The 16,157-nt window shown below is 58.7% G+C and overlaps 5 protein-coding genes across 5 annotated transcripts; all 5 read right to left on the reverse strand.

Annotated features, from left to right (window-relative positions):
* Window positions 1-2,693: 2,693 nt before the first annotated feature.
* Window positions 2,694-4,175, reverse strand: LMJF_36_5370 (putative tyrosine specific protein phosphatase; the record flags this gene model as incomplete). Its single annotated transcript, XM_001687072.1, has 1 exon — window positions 2,694-4,175. One exon carries the CDS (start codon window positions 4,173-4,175, stop codon window positions 2,694-2,696), a length of 1,482 nt encoding a protein of 493 aa, XP_001687124.1.
* Window positions 4,176-6,899: 2,724 nt separating this feature from the next.
* LMJF_36_5380 (putative NADH dehydrogenase) lies at window positions 6,900-8,483 on the reverse strand (the record flags this gene model as incomplete). The annotated part of the gene is made up of 1 exon (XM_001687073.1): window positions 6,900-8,483. The coding sequence occupies one exon, from the start codon at window positions 8,481-8,483 to the stop codon at window positions 6,900-6,902; it is 1,584 nt and encodes a 527-aa protein (XP_001687125.1).
* A 1,694-nt stretch (window positions 8,484-10,177) lies between these two features.
* On the reverse strand, window positions 10,178-11,254 carry LMJF_36_5390 (putative phosphoribosylpyrophosphate synthetase; the record flags this gene model as incomplete). Its single annotated transcript, XM_001687074.1, has 1 exon — window positions 10,178-11,254. The coding sequence occupies one exon, from the start codon at window positions 11,252-11,254 to the stop codon at window positions 10,178-10,180; it is 1,077 nt and encodes a 358-aa protein (XP_001687126.1).
* A 1,151-nt stretch (window positions 11,255-12,405) lies between these two features.
* LMJF_36_5400 (conserved hypothetical protein) lies at window positions 12,406-13,719 on the reverse strand (the record flags this gene model as incomplete). The annotated part of the gene is made up of 1 exon (XM_001687075.1): window positions 12,406-13,719. One exon carries the CDS (start codon window positions 13,717-13,719, stop codon window positions 12,406-12,408), a length of 1,314 nt encoding a protein of 437 aa, XP_001687127.1.
* A 787-nt stretch (window positions 13,720-14,506) lies between these two features.
* On the reverse strand, window positions 14,507-15,703 carry LMJF_36_5410 (putative selenophosphate synthetase; the record flags this gene model as incomplete). Its single annotated transcript, XM_001687076.1, has 1 exon — window positions 14,507-15,703. One exon carries the CDS (start codon window positions 15,701-15,703, stop codon window positions 14,507-14,509), a length of 1,197 nt encoding a protein of 398 aa, XP_001687128.1.
* Between the last annotated feature and the right edge of the window lie 454 nt (window positions 15,704-16,157).

Below are 16,157 nucleotides of genomic sequence, written 5' to 3' on the forward strand. Positions count from 1 at the left end.
ACACACACACACACACACACACACACACACACACACACACACGGCGCGGAAAGGCCATGCAGCGCAAGTGGCATGCGCATCATCACACCAGTGCGTGCAGGATCGTAGCGTGGAACGAGGTGCGCCGTGCGTCTCGAGCAACCCGCGAGTCTCGCGTCGCATACCCGGCACAGCGCCGGATCGGCCGCCCTCACCGCAGAAAGCGGGTGGGGGATCGAGGCGCTGGCGGGGGGTGGGGGCACCACAGCGCTAGAAGAGTTAGTGGGCGGCACACCACCTGCACGCCATCTTGTCGCTGCAGGAATCCAAAGTGCGGACAGGTGGCTGTGCGCAGCTAGGCGAGGAGGGTCGCCTGTCGTCGCGGGCCGCATGGCGTGGTGCGCGGTTTCGGGGGATGTCGGACCTGGCGTCTGCGACGAGTGACCACCAGGCCCGTAGTAATCCATGCAGCTGGCGCCGGCGCCCCTGCCACTGCCAATCTACGCAAGCCTGCCAGATTCGGCCGTGTGCTCCAACTCACAGCGACCAAAGGCAAACTCAAGTGAGAGGCGCGCGCGACGGGCCACAGTAGCGCCGGCATTTGTGCCCCAATGCATCGCAGCATGCCATCTGTCAGTCTTGTAGGGCCCGTGCCGAGCACCATGAGGAGGGAGAGCGAGTCTGTGGCAACGCCCACACTTGTTTTCCTTTGTCTTGGTTGCTCCAGTTGCCTTCGAAGCACGTCCGACCCCAGCTCCACTGCCTCGCACTCGGCGCCGTCGCTGCTAGCATGTCCAGCCCCAGCCTTTCGCGGCCGTGCCTATGGGTGTATTATTAGCGTACAACATCGCGGTTGCTGCTGATTTGACGTCTGTCTGTGCCGCACCATCCGCCAGTAGCGATTAGGGGAGCCTGGTAGCAAAACAAAAAAAATGAGAGAGATGCTGCCTGCGTGCCGCTGGTTTTTCCCCATCCAGAGAGCCCGCCCGCAGCAGCCGCCAGGGAGTGATATGCTGGCGCACACGCGACCGCTGCGCATGTGGGCTGTGCGTCCGTGCAGAGATGTGAAGAGGTTGGAAAAGAACATAAGAATACAACAAAAAGGGCTCTACGAGTGGAGCCAAAACAACAGAAAAGAGAGTGACACCGTACTAGGCAGGAACTGAAAGCGTTGCTGTCGGGAAAGGATGTGGTGCATCCACGAAGCGGCAAAGAGGACCGCGTGTGTACGAGCCTCAAAGGAGCCCACCAAAGCACACACACACACACACACAAACACACACACACACACACACACAGGACACACCTATGTTTTATGTGGCACCAAAGGAGGAAAAGAGGTGCACGGTCACATGAGCATGCGAAGCAAAGCAAGCCCCCAAAGGAGAGCGACACTAGAAGCAATGACTCGATGGTGCCTTGGGACCTCGACCTATGGGCACCTCGGCAACCGCACTTCCACTCGGGGCCGTGGACGAGGAGATTCATGAGTGAACAAGAGAGAAGCAAGACGCGAGGCGGGTGGCGGAATGGGTGAAAGGTGATTCCTTGTAAATGCGAAAGGCAAAAAAACGAAAACAACACGGAACCCTTCTCGAACGCGCTCCGAAGTATACGGCATGCTGAGTTTCGCCGTGGTGTCGCTGTGAAAAGGGGGAAAAGTAAAGCAAAGGCGTACATATACGCACGCGCGCACCATACACGAGATGCGCTCACAGGTCCGTGTATGGACCACTGCTTCCTGCCGGTGCTGACAGCCAGAGGTGCAGCCAGTCATAAACCCACACACAGAGGCGAAAGCTCAGAAACAAGGACAAGCGACGAAAAACAACAACTAAAAGAGGCTTGCAGAAAGTCGGGGACGGAAGAAAGGAGAGGCTGCGGCAGCGCTTCTCTGTTTTGTTTTCGTTTCATATTCGACGTGCCCGTTCGCTGCCACGAAGCACGAGATCAAGCGGTGCACCACCGCTCCCGCGGCCCTGTCACAGGCCCTACATCGCGTGGTGCGAAGCGGCTACAAGCAGACGTGAAAACAGCAGTGTGCCGACCCAGCCATCGGAGAGCACGGCCCCTGCCTCGTGCTGCACCCACCCCACATCTCCCAGGTTGCCTCATAGCCGCTCGCATCATGCCGGTCGCCACGTGGTGCATCCCCCGCGCGGTGGCACTCAGGCTCCCCCACACCAGTGGGCAGCGTGAGGGCCAGGGGTGGGATGCGTCCAAGTCAGGTTGGCACTCTGCCTGTCATATGGATGGCACAAGAGTGCTCACCGTCGCCGGTCGCTCCAACGCAGCGCCATCCAGGACCTCACCGCCGGCATCAGTAGCGATAAATCACCGCGATGCCCCTGCCTCGTAGGTGCTTCACCGTCTCACCGTCAGAAGTGGCTCGGCATTTAGCAGGGGGATGGGGGGGGAGGTATGGAGCGGTGTGATGCCATCACCCACTGAGAAGTGTGTCCCCCCTCCCTGTCGTTAGCGGGTGGGCACAGAGCAGCTAAAAACGGAAAAATAAGTGAAGAGATAAAGCGGCGTTCTATATCGTCAACATGGTTTTGGGTTCTAAAACGAAGGCGAACGGAGGTGGCGATCACAACAGGCTGCAGCGAGCCGACGCGCACTGCAAAGCAGAGAGCTCCACTTGGCGCGGCGCGCGCTCTGGGCACACACGACGGCGTCCCGGCCGACGAAGCGTTCATGCAGTCGCCAATGCCTTACACAAACGAAGGCGAGAAGCGCTTCACGCGATTTGCTTGCTGCTGTCGCGCAAGTTCCTCTCGAAGGAGCGATGTGGCCCGAAGCAGTGGTGTCGCGCTCTCTGACATGTAGCTCGTGCTCGATCGAGAGGTGCCGACCTGGCGCCGGTGTACGTCCGGCTCACGCGGGATGGAGTTGGAGAGTGATGGGGGCGACAGTGAGGTTTGGCGAAATGGGTGGTGTAAGGCCTCCACGGAAAACGAGCGATCGACCGGATTGCTCAGGCTTGGGCTACGCCCCAAACTGGGCGACGACCCTACGGCTTGCAGGTAGTTCTCCAGGGTGGCCGCGTCGTCCTCGGCGTTCCGGTTTTCTGGGACCTGGATCGGCGTGGAGCGAAGCTCGGTGGGATTGGCTGACGTCGACGAGCGGAGCGGCGCGAAGATGGAGAACATGTGCCGCCCACGGGTCTGGACGGGCATGGGCATGATCAGCGGGGAGGCTATCTGCGTCGGGGCTGGCTCAGCGCGGGTCGCCGCTGCGGCTGCCAAGCGTGATCGGCTGTCTAGCAGATTGACGCCGGCTTTCTGGGATAGGAGCATGCGCTCCATTTCGCGCTGCACCGCGTAGTAGAGGAAAATGTACTGATCCTTGCGCTGCACCATTCCGGTGCGGCACGCCTTTAGGTGGCGTACGATGCAAGGAATGTTGATGTTTGCCTGACCAAGCTGAAACTGCGCGAGGGCGATGTGCAGACCAATGAAGACACCCGTCCGCCCAATGCCGCCGGAACAGTGCACCACGATCGGTGACTGTGTGCTACGCGGCGACTTGGCGATGGTATTGATCATTTCCATTAGTGTGACGCTGCTTTGCGGCACTCCTTGATCCGGCCAAGCCACGTACTGCATGTGATACACCTCCTTTTCGTCGCCGCGAACGCTGCGGAGCAGCAGTCGCCGATGAACCGAGTCCGGCCGCATGTTCTCCGCGACGAGGGTGACGGAGAGCACCCCCATGTCGTATGCGGCGCCTCGCGGAGGCCAATAGGTTTCACTCTTTATCTTGCCGTTCTCCTTCACCGCGCAGAGCATCACAATGAAGGCCGAGTCATTCTCATACACCATGCGCCAAAAATCCAGCACGCTGTTCTTCATTGGTGCCTGCGTCGCGATGTACACAAACGGCACCTTGAACTTTTCGCGTGCGTCGATGAAGTTGGCATTGATGTACGTGCCGTCTCCTTGGGAACCGGTCTCGCTCAGGCGCACGATCGTGCCCTCGTTCGGCTTCACTTCGGAGAAGCGGTTCTTCGCCATGCTCGAACCGAGTGACGCGCTGTAGTACTCATCTAAATTGCTCCGGACACATGCGTCGATGCGGCGCAGCTTCGCTAGCTCCCGATCAAACCCATCTTCCGTGGAGGGGTAAACACGCTCGCCAAGGCGGCGGAGGTGCACGTCGAAGCGCTGCTTCTCCTTGAGTTGCTTTTCACACATTCTCTTGGCGTTGCTCTTGCTCCCCCACAACTTGCTAACCTGGGCACGTCGACGCACCTTTGGCCCTCCTTCAGGCCCACCACAGCACACCGATTACACGGTCAAAATGAACGAGGCCCCGCCAACGAAACACACATCCAGTCAACGACAGCGAGAAGCTGGAAATAAAGGTGAGGATGATACAAACTCGACAACCACACAATGCAACGAGTGATACGAGCAGCGATGGTGAGAAGCAACCACACACACACACACACACACGGAGCCTCTACACATACACTGAGGCGGTTACAACAATAAGAACGCAGATGGGGCAAAGGGGGGGGGGGAGGGTGATTACCCCAAAGGTGCTTATCCGTTTCAGCAAAGCACGCGGAGGCGCACCAGTCAAGAAGGGCAACACTGTTTCTCTTTTTTTTGTGCTCTTCGTTCGTTTTGAAGAGACACACACGCACACAGCTTAGGAGAGGACACTTTCGGATTCAATCAAGACGCGTAGGTGCCTGGAAAAGCTTTCTCTTCGTTGCCGCGATGAAATAGGCACCCACCCGTCCACACCACCCAGAAAGAAGATTGTTAAGCAAGCACAGCGCAATACGAAGCACACAACCGCAACAGGAGCGACACACGGCACACGGCACTACCGTAGCCAAGGACGGCAAAAAGTGAAAGGTCAGCCGCGTAAGAGGAAGAAGGAGGGGCGCAGCAAACAAAAACGCTTCCTGACCGCACTAACAGTGTTTTGAATAACACACTCGATCGGCTCGCGCATAGACACCTTCCGTACACACCCAGCGCCACCGACGTGATGCCAGGGGACAGGTGCACGAAGGGCTTCAGGGGGCGACACCAGCTGATCAATGACAACTTCGTCGTCGCAAGCGTCGAAACGTGGCTTCAGAGGGGAAGACGACGACGAAGAGCACCACCATAAAAGACTGCTGTTCGCGCGCTGCAGCTCCTGGTTCCTACAGCTGAAACGAGCACTTCAGAACTGAGAGTAAGGAAGGGGGGGGGGCGAGGTTCCTCTATATCACCCGTTTGTGCGTCTGCGTCTTCCTGCGGATGGTGCCAAAAGATGCTTATTTACGTTTTTGTTGAACACGTTTTCTCGTGTTCCGCTTTACTCTGTGAGGGGCAAGGTAGCGCAAGTTGTAGAGAGCCCACGGAGCGCCACTCACGAACACAGAACAGCGCGATGTCGCTGCCAGAAGCCACGCAACACTGTAAAGGAGCACAAGCGAGCTGAAAGGAGAGAGTAAGGGGCCGGGTGAGTGGGTAGAACAGCACTCATGCGTCCAACATGTCCGCTATTTTCGCGTGCGCGCCTCTCTCTTTCAGAGAGGCGGTGTCGCAAAGCGCGGCAATGAAGGCACTTCAAAACGCTTTTTTCGGTTTGGTGTCCCTGCCCTGGTCCGCCGCGTGCGCTCACGCCCCCTTGCGCCGCGGCATACGGATGCGCAGATTGACATCACCCGTTTGCATTTTTCGTCTTCCTCTCGGTTCACGCACTGAATGAAGAGCGTGAGGACGCCTTGAAAAGCACACGCAAACATACCACACACGCACACACATATACATATATAAGCGCGAGAACATGGGTGAAACAGTAGATAAGTAATGCGCGCACCGAGCACAGACAGCCAAAAAGCTTTTTCCTCTTTGACGTGCCCATCCCACCGCGAACACGCCAGCAACAGCGTATACACGCCGCCGCAACCACAGCGCCCCCACCCTCTGGCCGCACGGCGGCGACATCTCCTGGTCGCCGAGAACGAGCCGCCCTGCCGCCGAACCGCGCCACGCGCCCAACAGCACCTGCCCATCCCTTCCTCCGGTACGTGCTGCGCGGTCGGCGTCACAGGGCTCTGCTCGAGGGCGGTGGCGGTGGCGTCCGCCCTGCGGGGTAACAGAGGTGGTGGTGGTGGTGGTGGTGGTGGTCCAGGCGCGTGCCGGATGAGCTCGAGGAACAAGTCCGCCAGCCTCCGGTGAGAGCCCTTCTGAGCCCCTGCAACCCGGCCGTATGCCATGCTTCCGGCACCCGTGCCCTCATGATATCAGCCCACCGGGTCGGACGCAGGAGACGCCGCATGCTCTGCGCACACACGCACCCTGGCGTCGATTCGCATGGTGCCCTTCGCGCCCCTTTTCGCCCATCGCTCTTGCGCATCGGACAACCGCATGCCTTGCATGGATGCGGTACGCCCATGCCAGCTGTGCATGGCAGCACCTGCGCTGCCGTGCGCTCGCCTTTTCATCCAGGTCTTGTGGCCTGCCTCAGCTACTCTCACTTGAGAGGAGAATCTCGCAGTGCTGCGTGCCCACATCGGGACTAAGGAGAGGCGTAGCATGCGCGAAAAAGCGTTTCGTCGAGTGCGTAACCCAACGGGGCGGGGGTGGCAGAGACCAGTAAATGTTTTTTTTTTGTTTGTTTTTGTTGTTAGGAATTCAAGCAAACGAGAGGCGCCAAGGGACAAGGGGAGGGGGCGTGCAACCTATCGACTTTCGTATGCTGGACGGAAGTCAAAGTCTCGGCTCGCTGCTGCTGCTGCAGCACAGAAGTGCACGCTGATCTTCCTCTGCGTGCCCAACGGACGCACCAAGGTAAGGCCACGACTCTGACACGTCAAGGCATAACATCAGCCAATGCCCATCTCTTTTCCGCCGCTTTACAAGCCTCCTTTTCAACCCCCCCCCCGCGCTCAGGTCAACAAAACACTCATACTACATTTTCTTTGCGGGTTCGGCCGACGTGGCAGCGGCTGCTGCGTGAGCCACCTGGGAGCCCTCGATGGCTTGTCCGTGCGGAGCCAGTGGGGTCGACTCCGCAAGCTTTCGAGGCAGGAATCCCTTGTGAGCACCCTCTTTCTCGACGGCAGATGTATAGCTGCTCTCTGGATTCACACCGTGCGGCATTTCGGGAGTCTTCTTGCGGTTCATCTCCTTCGACACCTCCTCCACTGCCAGGGCCGAGTACATGCGGTCCTCAGCAAGGTCGCCGATGTACGTGATATCGCGGCCGAAGATCTGGCTGCCTGCCCAATTAACGATTACGTATAGCTTGCTGCGGATCGATCCGAGAATCGTGAGGTAGGCACTTTTCCACACCCACAGCGCCGCACAGCCGTTCAGGTCAAACTTAAACTTGTCGCCGAGCGAGACGATGGCGGTGCGGTTGCCGATGGAGGCCATGCTACCCAGACTGCGGTACACAAACGGTTTACTCATCTGCTTTCCCTTGAGCAGATTGTTCGTCTCCTTCCCGATGTAGCGGCCCTGGCGTGAGGCGACGGCGGCCAGCGTCGGCAGCGGTCTCTCGTTGTTGGCCGCGCAGTCACCAGCGGCAAACACGTTCGGGATCGGCTTGCCATCGCGCAGAACGCGCAAGTGGTCGTCGATGGAGATGCGTCCGCGATTCGTCTTGTCGCACTTCAGGGCCTTCGTGACCGGACCCGAGCCGACACCGGTGCTCCACACCACCAACCCCGTCGGCAGCACCTCGCCTGACTTGGTGAACACTTCTTCGTCTGTCACACCCACTACGGCTGTCTTGCGGATTTCGACACCCAGCTGGTTCAGCCGGAGCTGGCCGTATCGCCGCAGCGCGTTATCAAAGGATCCGAGCACCTCACCCGCCTCCAGCACGGTCACCTTACAGTACGGCAGCAGTGAGGTGTTGACGTTCTTGATGTCTTCCCGGAAGAACTCGGCGAGGTTGGCGGCAAACTCGATACCTGTTGGACCGCCACCCACGACCACCGTGTGCAGCAGCCGCTTCGCCTCCGCGATCGAGGTGGTTGGAAGATTAGCGGTCATGATGTTTTGCACGAGGCGCTTGCGGATACCGCGGGCCTCGTTCACCTCACGCAGGAAGAACGCTTTGTCCTCCACGCCAGGAATGTTGAATGTGTTGGGGCGGGCGCCGTACGCCATGATGAGGTAGTCATACGGGACGCTAAATGTGTTGACCGGCACATTCTCCGAGCCGCCAACAACGCCGACGCCCACACACTTCACCTGCTTCTCGTCGAAATCCACGTCGTAGATGACGCTGCGAAGGAAGCGGTGCGGCGGCTTTGCAAGAGCAGGCTGAATGTTCGTGATGGGCTCACATACGGAGCGGAACTCAAGCGTGCCAGTCGTCGTCTGCGGCAGCAGCGGGGTGAAGACCATGTGGTTGCGAGTTGAGATGACGTGGATGTTGCACAAGTTAGGGTCAACGTGGTGAGCAGCGTAGGAGCCAGCCCACCCCGTGCCTAGCACCACGACGTTCGGCTTCGTCAGCCGCCGCAACGTGCTGCGCAACATGGCTGGAATGAGGGCGAGGGTGGGTCTAGCGTAGAGGGCGATGAGGTACGAAAATGGTCGACAATCCAGATCGTGCCAAAAGCCACAAAATCCGTCGGCTGCCTCACAACCGGGGAAAAAAAGGCGAAGCGTGGACGAGGGAGTCGACCTATACACGCACAAACACGGACACGGCGGCACAGACGCCGTCAACAGCAATACACAAGGAACGGGGGGGGGAAGGAAGCACACACAGAAAATGAAGCAAACAATGGAGAGCACAAGTAAGTTCACAGCAAGCAAGAAGGGTGCCTCGCAATCAAAACGATCTCGTAAGCGGGAGCGTGAGTATGCGCACGGCTGATAAGAAAGCGAAGTTAACCGATCAGGGGGAGTTGAAGCCGATAACGTGCAAAAAAAAAACAGTGCGTCTAAGGATGAAGAGCGGGAAGGACCTCGTCGAGGGAGAGCGGCACCGCTGCGTTGCAGATTTCGTGTCTCTTCTTTGGCGTGAGCGCCTGTGCGTGTCTGTGTGTGTGTGTATGGCTGTCCCTTCCCCTACGGATAACCGCTTGTGTTTTATGGAGGGCAAGCACGTACACCGTAGAAGAATGAATCCGAGAAAAAAATTAAGAAGAGAGAGAGCCGTATGTGGCCTTGTTAGGTTTCCGGTGTGCGTGTGTGTTTTGCGCTCGAGGAGGAAGGGAGAGAGGACGAAGAAGAGAGGTGGAGAGCGAGACAACACAGTGACACACGCACAAAATGAGTAGATTTAACGCGTAAATGGTGCTTACAAGTAGGAGGGTAAACCTAAGAACAGTATGTGGCAGTAAAGAGAAGGCGACGGGAGGGAGGGGGAGGAAGGAGGGGTGTGTAGTATTAGTGGTGGTGGTGTATGTAGCAAGGCGCCAAGTAACAGCGCAGCAACAACCGAAAAAAGGCCCAGCAACGCGTCGGCGTTCGCCAGTGAAAGATTACTGCTGAAAAGCTAAGGAGTGCAGTGTACTTCAATGCGTTTGGCTGTAGACTTTTGCTCTTTTGTTTTTGCTGCCTTTCGGAGGTGTAAATGGGAGGGAGGGAGGGAGAGGAGAGAGGGGGCGAGTGTCGATGAATGCCAGCAACTGTCGAGCAGATCGCGATGAAGGTGATGGTGCGGTATGATCAGGCGTGAACGGCAAAGAGAGAAGCCAGCGGTGGTGATGGAACGACAAGTAGAACAATCCGCAGAAAGGGATGGTTAAGCAATGCGTCATAGGAAAAGGCATGACAAGCCACATTCGGAGACGGTCACCCCTCGGCCTCTGAGCCTCAGCCGCCTACCCCGACGCGCACATTTGCAGATGCACAAGAGACTCTCAAGGGTCGCCTCCTTAGTGGAAACGGTGGCTGCAAAAGGGACGTGAGGCGCTTTATCTACTCCGCTTGTTCGTGTGCTTCATTGTTTCTTTTCTTTTTTCGATGTGTGTTCAAGTCATCTTGCGAGGGGGGGGGGAGGAGAGAGCGAGAGCCCGCAGTCGGGCGTTCCTTCTTATGTGTGTGTGTATTGGGTTGCTCTCCCTATGCAGACGCGCAACGCCTGTCACACAAGCGACGTGTCCCCACACCCGTTTCACTGTCGTTGTTTCGCTCTCTTCTCCTTGCTTAGAAGGCGAAACATTCATGTGTGTCTGTTATCGTTGTTCTTTTTTTTCCTTCCTTGTACCCTTCTACGTGTGTTACTCGTTACAACGTGACCACTCATCCTCCTCTACAAGGGACTCGAGTACCTGCAGGTCATCTTCATGCTTCGGCATGAAGTGCTCCGGCTGCCCCACCGTCTCGAGACTCTCCTCCGAGTGCATGCGGTAAATGGCATCGGCCAGAAGCTTTGCGATGGAAATGACCTTAATTTTCTTGCACTTCTGGCAGGACTCCTCTTGTGGAATGCTATCCGTGACCACCACCTCGACCAACGCATCGCACTGCGTGAGGCGCTCACACGCGGGGTCGGTGAAGATGCCGTGCGTTGCATAGGCGTGCACTTCTTTCGCACCGTACTCCTTCAGCACCTCTGCCGCCTTGCACAGCGTGCCGGCCGTGTCGATCATGTCATCCACAATGATGCACACACACTCATCGACCTCGCCGACCAGCTGCATTGAGTCGACCTGGTTGGCCACGACGCGGCGCTTTAGAATCGTGACGATGCGACTGGCGCCGATGCGGTCACACATGCGGCGTGCCCGGTTCACCGCTCCGGCGTCTGGTGCCACAACCACCAAGTTGTTCGGAGTGAAGTTCTTTTGTTTGACGTACTCGGCAAACTCAGAGCTGGGGCTGAGGTCCGCCACCGGGCACCCGTGGAAGAAGCCTTGAATCTGGCCGCAGTGCAGGTCCATTGTCACGACGCCGTTGACGCCCATCTCCGTCACCATCCGCGCCACGGCGGACGCGCTGATGGGCACGCGGCCCGTGTGCTTGCGGTCCTGGCGAGCGTATCCGTAGTGCGGAATCACGGCAATCACGCGGCGCGCCGACGACAGCTTCAGGGTGTGAATGATTAGCAGCAGCTCCATCACCGCCTGATTCACGTTCGTGCCGGCGCTGTTGCTGCAGGTCGGCTGAATGACGAAGATGTCATCGCCGCGGATCGACTCGAGGATCTTCACAATTGTCTCCCCGTTAGCAAAGCTTCCGACGCGGCTGGCGGTGACGGGGATGTTGAGGTAGCGGCACACGTCCTCGGCGAGCTTCGGGTTTGCGTTGCCGTGCACTACGCGGAGGGAGCCGTTGCGGCTGTTGCACGATTCCATGATGAATGAAGGAGAGCGGGAACGCACACACACAAAAAGAAATCTCCCAGACGAGTTGAGGAGGGGGGGGGCGAAGGTGCGCGGACGTTGGTTGGTCGGGGTCTCGTTAATGCCGTGGATGCGTTTCTCTCAAAACGATCGGTTCACTGGACAGCTCTTGTCGACAATAATAATAGATCGCTCTGCTGCAGAGACACACACACACACAAAAAAAAAAGTGCGAAGCAGAAGGCGGTGGTTGTGGCGGGGGATACTGCCCCGTTTTCGGTTGTGGCTGCTTCGATGAGGCGTCCCGCACAGATCCTGCACGCTTTTCGAGTCGACTGTGTATGTGTGCGAAAGAGGCGCGGCTTCGATGCCTTCCGTGTGCAACGGAGAGGATGCTGGCTGGGGCGGGGGTGAGGGAAAAGGGAGAGACGGGCCCGACTAAAACGAAAAGTGAGGCGTGAGAGGAAAGAATCAACAGCAAAAAAAATGATTAAATCCAAATTCAACGGAGTGCTCTGCCCTTTGCCTTGCCTTGCCTTGCCTGTCCTTCGTACTTGGGTGAGAGTGTCCTTAGCGCTGGCTTATTGATGGGGGCAAGGGTGTGAAACGATATATCGTGTCTGCGTGTGCAAGTGAAACGTTTAACGAATCTACTTGCCAAGTGGCCTGCGCTCACGCTGAGAGCGAGGAAAGTGCCACCTTGAAACGGGCACAGAGGTGGAGAGTGGGAGAGACACGCACGCAGATAGAAATGGTCTAGGACACACCATTTGGGCAAACGAAGGGAAAGTGCTGCGACTCGGCCCCCAGCCTCCGCACAAGTCCGCACACAGATGCTGCATAGATGTCGTCCTGCTCTCTTCACGTGCTACGACTCTGAAGAGCACCGGTGTTGTCTTTCTTCAGGGGATGCTAGCAGAGGAGTGCTGAGGTGGGACTTGCAGTAAACTGCGCGGCGTGCTCGCAAGCATCGGTGCTCCGCATAGTTGCTATTGGTTGATGGGCTGTTTGTTGTGAGAAGCAACTATCACGGCGGGTAAGTCGCACGAATGGCAGGCAACAACGCGAGGAGAGCAACAAGCAACAACAACAAAACAAACATACATGCACACGCAGCTCACACAGCGACGGCAACGCATCCGCGTCAGAGTGATTCACGAATCTCACTTGCTTTCCGCTCGAGGCCTGGACGTGAGCGACGCGTAGACGGCGTCGAGCAACCTCTGCTGGTACTGTGCCGGTGTGCAGGCGACGGAGCGGTCGTCCTCGTGAGCGCTTGGGCGGGCACTGGGCAACCTCGGGTTCTCCACTGCCGAGCAAGGGGACGCTTGCAGTGCCTGTTGAAAGGACGCCTCCATCTCGCGCAACTGCTCCACGTGCAGTGGCTGAAACCTGATGCGGCGATCGACACGGCCAGGCCGCAGCAGCACCTCGGCAAACGGGATGCGACTGGTGTCATTCGTGGTGATTAAGAGCAGCCTCCCCTCGCTGCTGGAAACACCGTCCAGGGCATTCAGTAACGCACTCAGCGACATGGCAGAGCGAGGGCCACCGCCAATGTCTGTCGAGTAGGGCGATGCAGGGGACGCCGCGCTTGTTTCGGCTGCTGCCACTGCGGCAGTGTCGCTTGCGCCGGAGGACAGAGCGCTTCTTCCAGCCCCCGGTGGCGTCTTGAGGACATTTTCGAGATCCTCGATAAGTAGAATCGACCGGCGCGGCAGGCTACTGGTGAGCGACAGTAGCGCGTCGTCGTCCATGTTGTCACTGCGAAGGGAGAGAATGTGCACCGGGAGCCCCAACTCGCCAGCGAGTGCCATCACGAAGCTCGTTTTGCCAGTGCCGGGCGGCCCCTCAAGCAGGTATCCGCGACGCCACGGGATCCCCAGCGCCGCGTACGTGTCTTTTAGCCGCAAAAAAAGCCTCGCCTCCTCGACAACGGCCTTGGTGTCCGCAGGGAGGTACAAAGTGGACAGCGGCCGCCGGATGCGTTCGGACAGGAGATGCCACCGTGGGCCGTATCCCTCGCTGAGGTAGATGTGCACCGTGTTGCGCACATTTGCCCGCCACGACTCCTGCACGTGTTTCATGAACTGTTGCACAACAGCCCGGCGGCGCGTGAAGAAGGTCAGAGTGAGCTTGTCGTTCTCGCGATCCACGCGATTGGCCGCGGCGGCCTTCTGCTTAGACGGATCTTCCGCGCGCGTAATGTACACCCACGTTGATCCGAAGCGGAGCAGGTGACTCCCGTAGCCCGGTACCAGCATGACGCGCGCGTCGACGTCGTCTGACAGCGGCGATGGCGTATCACACCACACCGTCTTCTGCTCGTCCTGCACGGTGATCGGCTTCAAGCCCAGGTTTCGGATGCGCTGCCCACGCGGCTGACGACCCATCCAGTCCACGATCATCGCGAACTCCTGCGCGGATGAGCGCACCTCCAGTGTCGTGACGAAGGTGTTTTTGATGGCGTGCCACATGACTGACTTCTGCGCTGTGAAGAAGTCCCACAGGATTGAAAGGAGGAAGACGGCAACGGCAAGCGTCGTCGCTTGCTTGCTTCCGAACGTGCTGCTACTAGGTCCAGCCTTCCCGTCTTCACCGCTGTGGCGCTCTTGGTCCGATGACGTGTCAGTAGCAGGGCCTCTACCACCCAGCTGTTGCTGCCGTGCACGTCGTCTTTCCCTGCCGCGCCGTGGTTGCGCGTCGCTGCTGTATGGTGGGTTGCCCCCCACGTTTCCAGTGCGACGGTAAAGGAGCGCGACGAGCCCCGCCGGGGGCGTGAGGAGGTCGGACGGGTTCGGCATGCCAAAGTGCCTCCTTGCAATGCGCAGCGCGTTGCACGCAGAGCACGCGCTGCTGTGCGCGAAGGAGCTGTGCGGCGACACCGGCGTCCGGATGCACCGCGCGGTCACGTGCCCGTGCCGCTGCATGCGCGTCTTTGATCACGTATGCGTGAGACTCGTTGTGTGGAGGGGTGTCTCGGCACGCTGTCTCCGCGCGAGCGTGCTAGCGCTCAGCGAACAGGGGGGGGAGGCTAAAAAAAAGAGAGGAAAGGGAAAGACAGAGCGGCTGTGGTGATGGTGTGGTGGAGTATTGAGGTGCACAGCCGTGGGTTAAGTTTTCGCGAAAAAAAAAGAGAACGAGGGTGTCCTCATATGCGACTAGTGCGAGACGTGAGCCAAGCACGAACGGTGGAGCACCCAGCAACTCCCACATCAGAGACTGACTTTGCTTTCCGCATTGGCTTACCCCTTCGCCGACACCTCACACCTCCACAATTTCATACCCGTCCTTTAGGCGGGCGTAAACACCATCGACGGCGTTGGTGGCGCGATCCTCCACATGCCCGACAATCCACGACGGACACCCGCCATCGACCGCCGTGAGCTCCGCGCAGAACGCCGCCGCTGCGGTGGTGCTCGGGAACGCCACCAGCAGCCCGCCGCTTGTTTCGGCCGAGTACCCTTCGAGAAGGCGGTACTTGTCATTCATCTGCTTCGAGGCGGCCACAGCGGTCTTGAACATCGGCAGCCGCTCCAGTACGAGACACAGCGAGCGCGGCGCATCACCGACGGCTTGCGCTGCCCCAAAGTTGTTCGCGTGCCCCAGAATGCCAAAGCCGGTCACGTCGGTGGCCCCGTGCGCGCCGTGCTTCCGCATCAGCCGAGCCCCTTCGCGGTTCAGACGTCGCATGCTATCCGTGGCCATATTGTACAGTTCCTCGATCTCTTCGGGGGAGATGTGCCCTGCAATGGCCTCCTCGTACAGCGGCGAGGGCCGCAGCAGCCACTGCTTGAGATTCACGGCAACCTGGCACCCCAGCGGCTTCGTCAGCACCAATATGTCCCCGGCGCACAAGAGCCCTGTTGGCCGCACCATTTCCGCCTCGGACACGACGGCCATGGCCACCCCGCCAATCAGCGGCCACGGGTTCATGACCGTCTGCCCTCCTGTCACCGTTGTCGTCGCCAACCGCGCCCGCTCTGCAAAGCCTTTCATGATTTCGCGCGTCGTAATCAGGCGTTCATGCTCGTCCATCTCGGTGCTGGCCGCGAGCAACATCAGCATTGTATCACAATCCGGGATGCCCATGCTATACAGGTCGGACAAGACGTTTGCAGCCCCGATTTGACCCTGCAGGAACGGGTCCGACACACTGGGGAAGAAGAAGTCCGTCGTGGAGACGAGGAACAGAGCCTCACCTTTGCTGTTGGTGTGGTGCAGCGGCACAATGCTGCAGTCCATGCCGACGTCCTTCTGCCCAGGCGTTGCCGAGAGTTCCTGCAGCAGGGCTAGTAGCTTGGGCTGTGGCAGTTTACAGCTGCACCCCTTCAGGCGTGTGTAGTCGGTGAGCTGGAACTCAGCAGGGAGGCCCAGTGAGACGGGGTCGAAACGCGGCGTTTTGAGATCGACCGCCCCGTTCGACTCTCCTGCGGAGGACTGCGGTCGCTTGTGCGACATGAAGGGGGTGGGTGTGCTTGCGGCTTCTCCTCGCTTCGCACAGCAAACCAACAGCAACAACACACACGGAAAAGAAAGAAAAAACGGGGCACCCTCACGGAGCGGAGGGCTCTGTCAAGCGGTGCAAGCAGGAGACGAGGAGCGGAGGTGGGGAGAGATGCATCCTGAACGAGACAGTGTAGACAGCATGGCGGGTATCTGTTGAGGGTGCCGTCCTGCGCAGAGTGACAACCGCACCACGTCATATTCCCCGTTTTGCGCCGCCCCCACGCGGGAGCCCTGAACTTAGCTGGTAGTACGGCGGGCTCCTCCACATCTCTGTTGAATGTACGTTTTTTTTTGCTGCGGGTTCAGGACGGTTTCTCATTATTATTGCCACCACCACCGCGCGGTGGCGGCGAGCATCCATACCAAAGTCTGCACGAGCTACAAACACACACACACACACACACAC

The sequence above is a fragment of the Leishmania major genome, chromosome 36 (assembly GCF_000002725.2).
Source record: "Leishmania major strain Friedlin complete genome, chromosome 36".
NCBI lineage: Eukaryota > Euglenozoa > Kinetoplastea > Trypanosomatida > Trypanosomatidae > Leishmania > Leishmania major.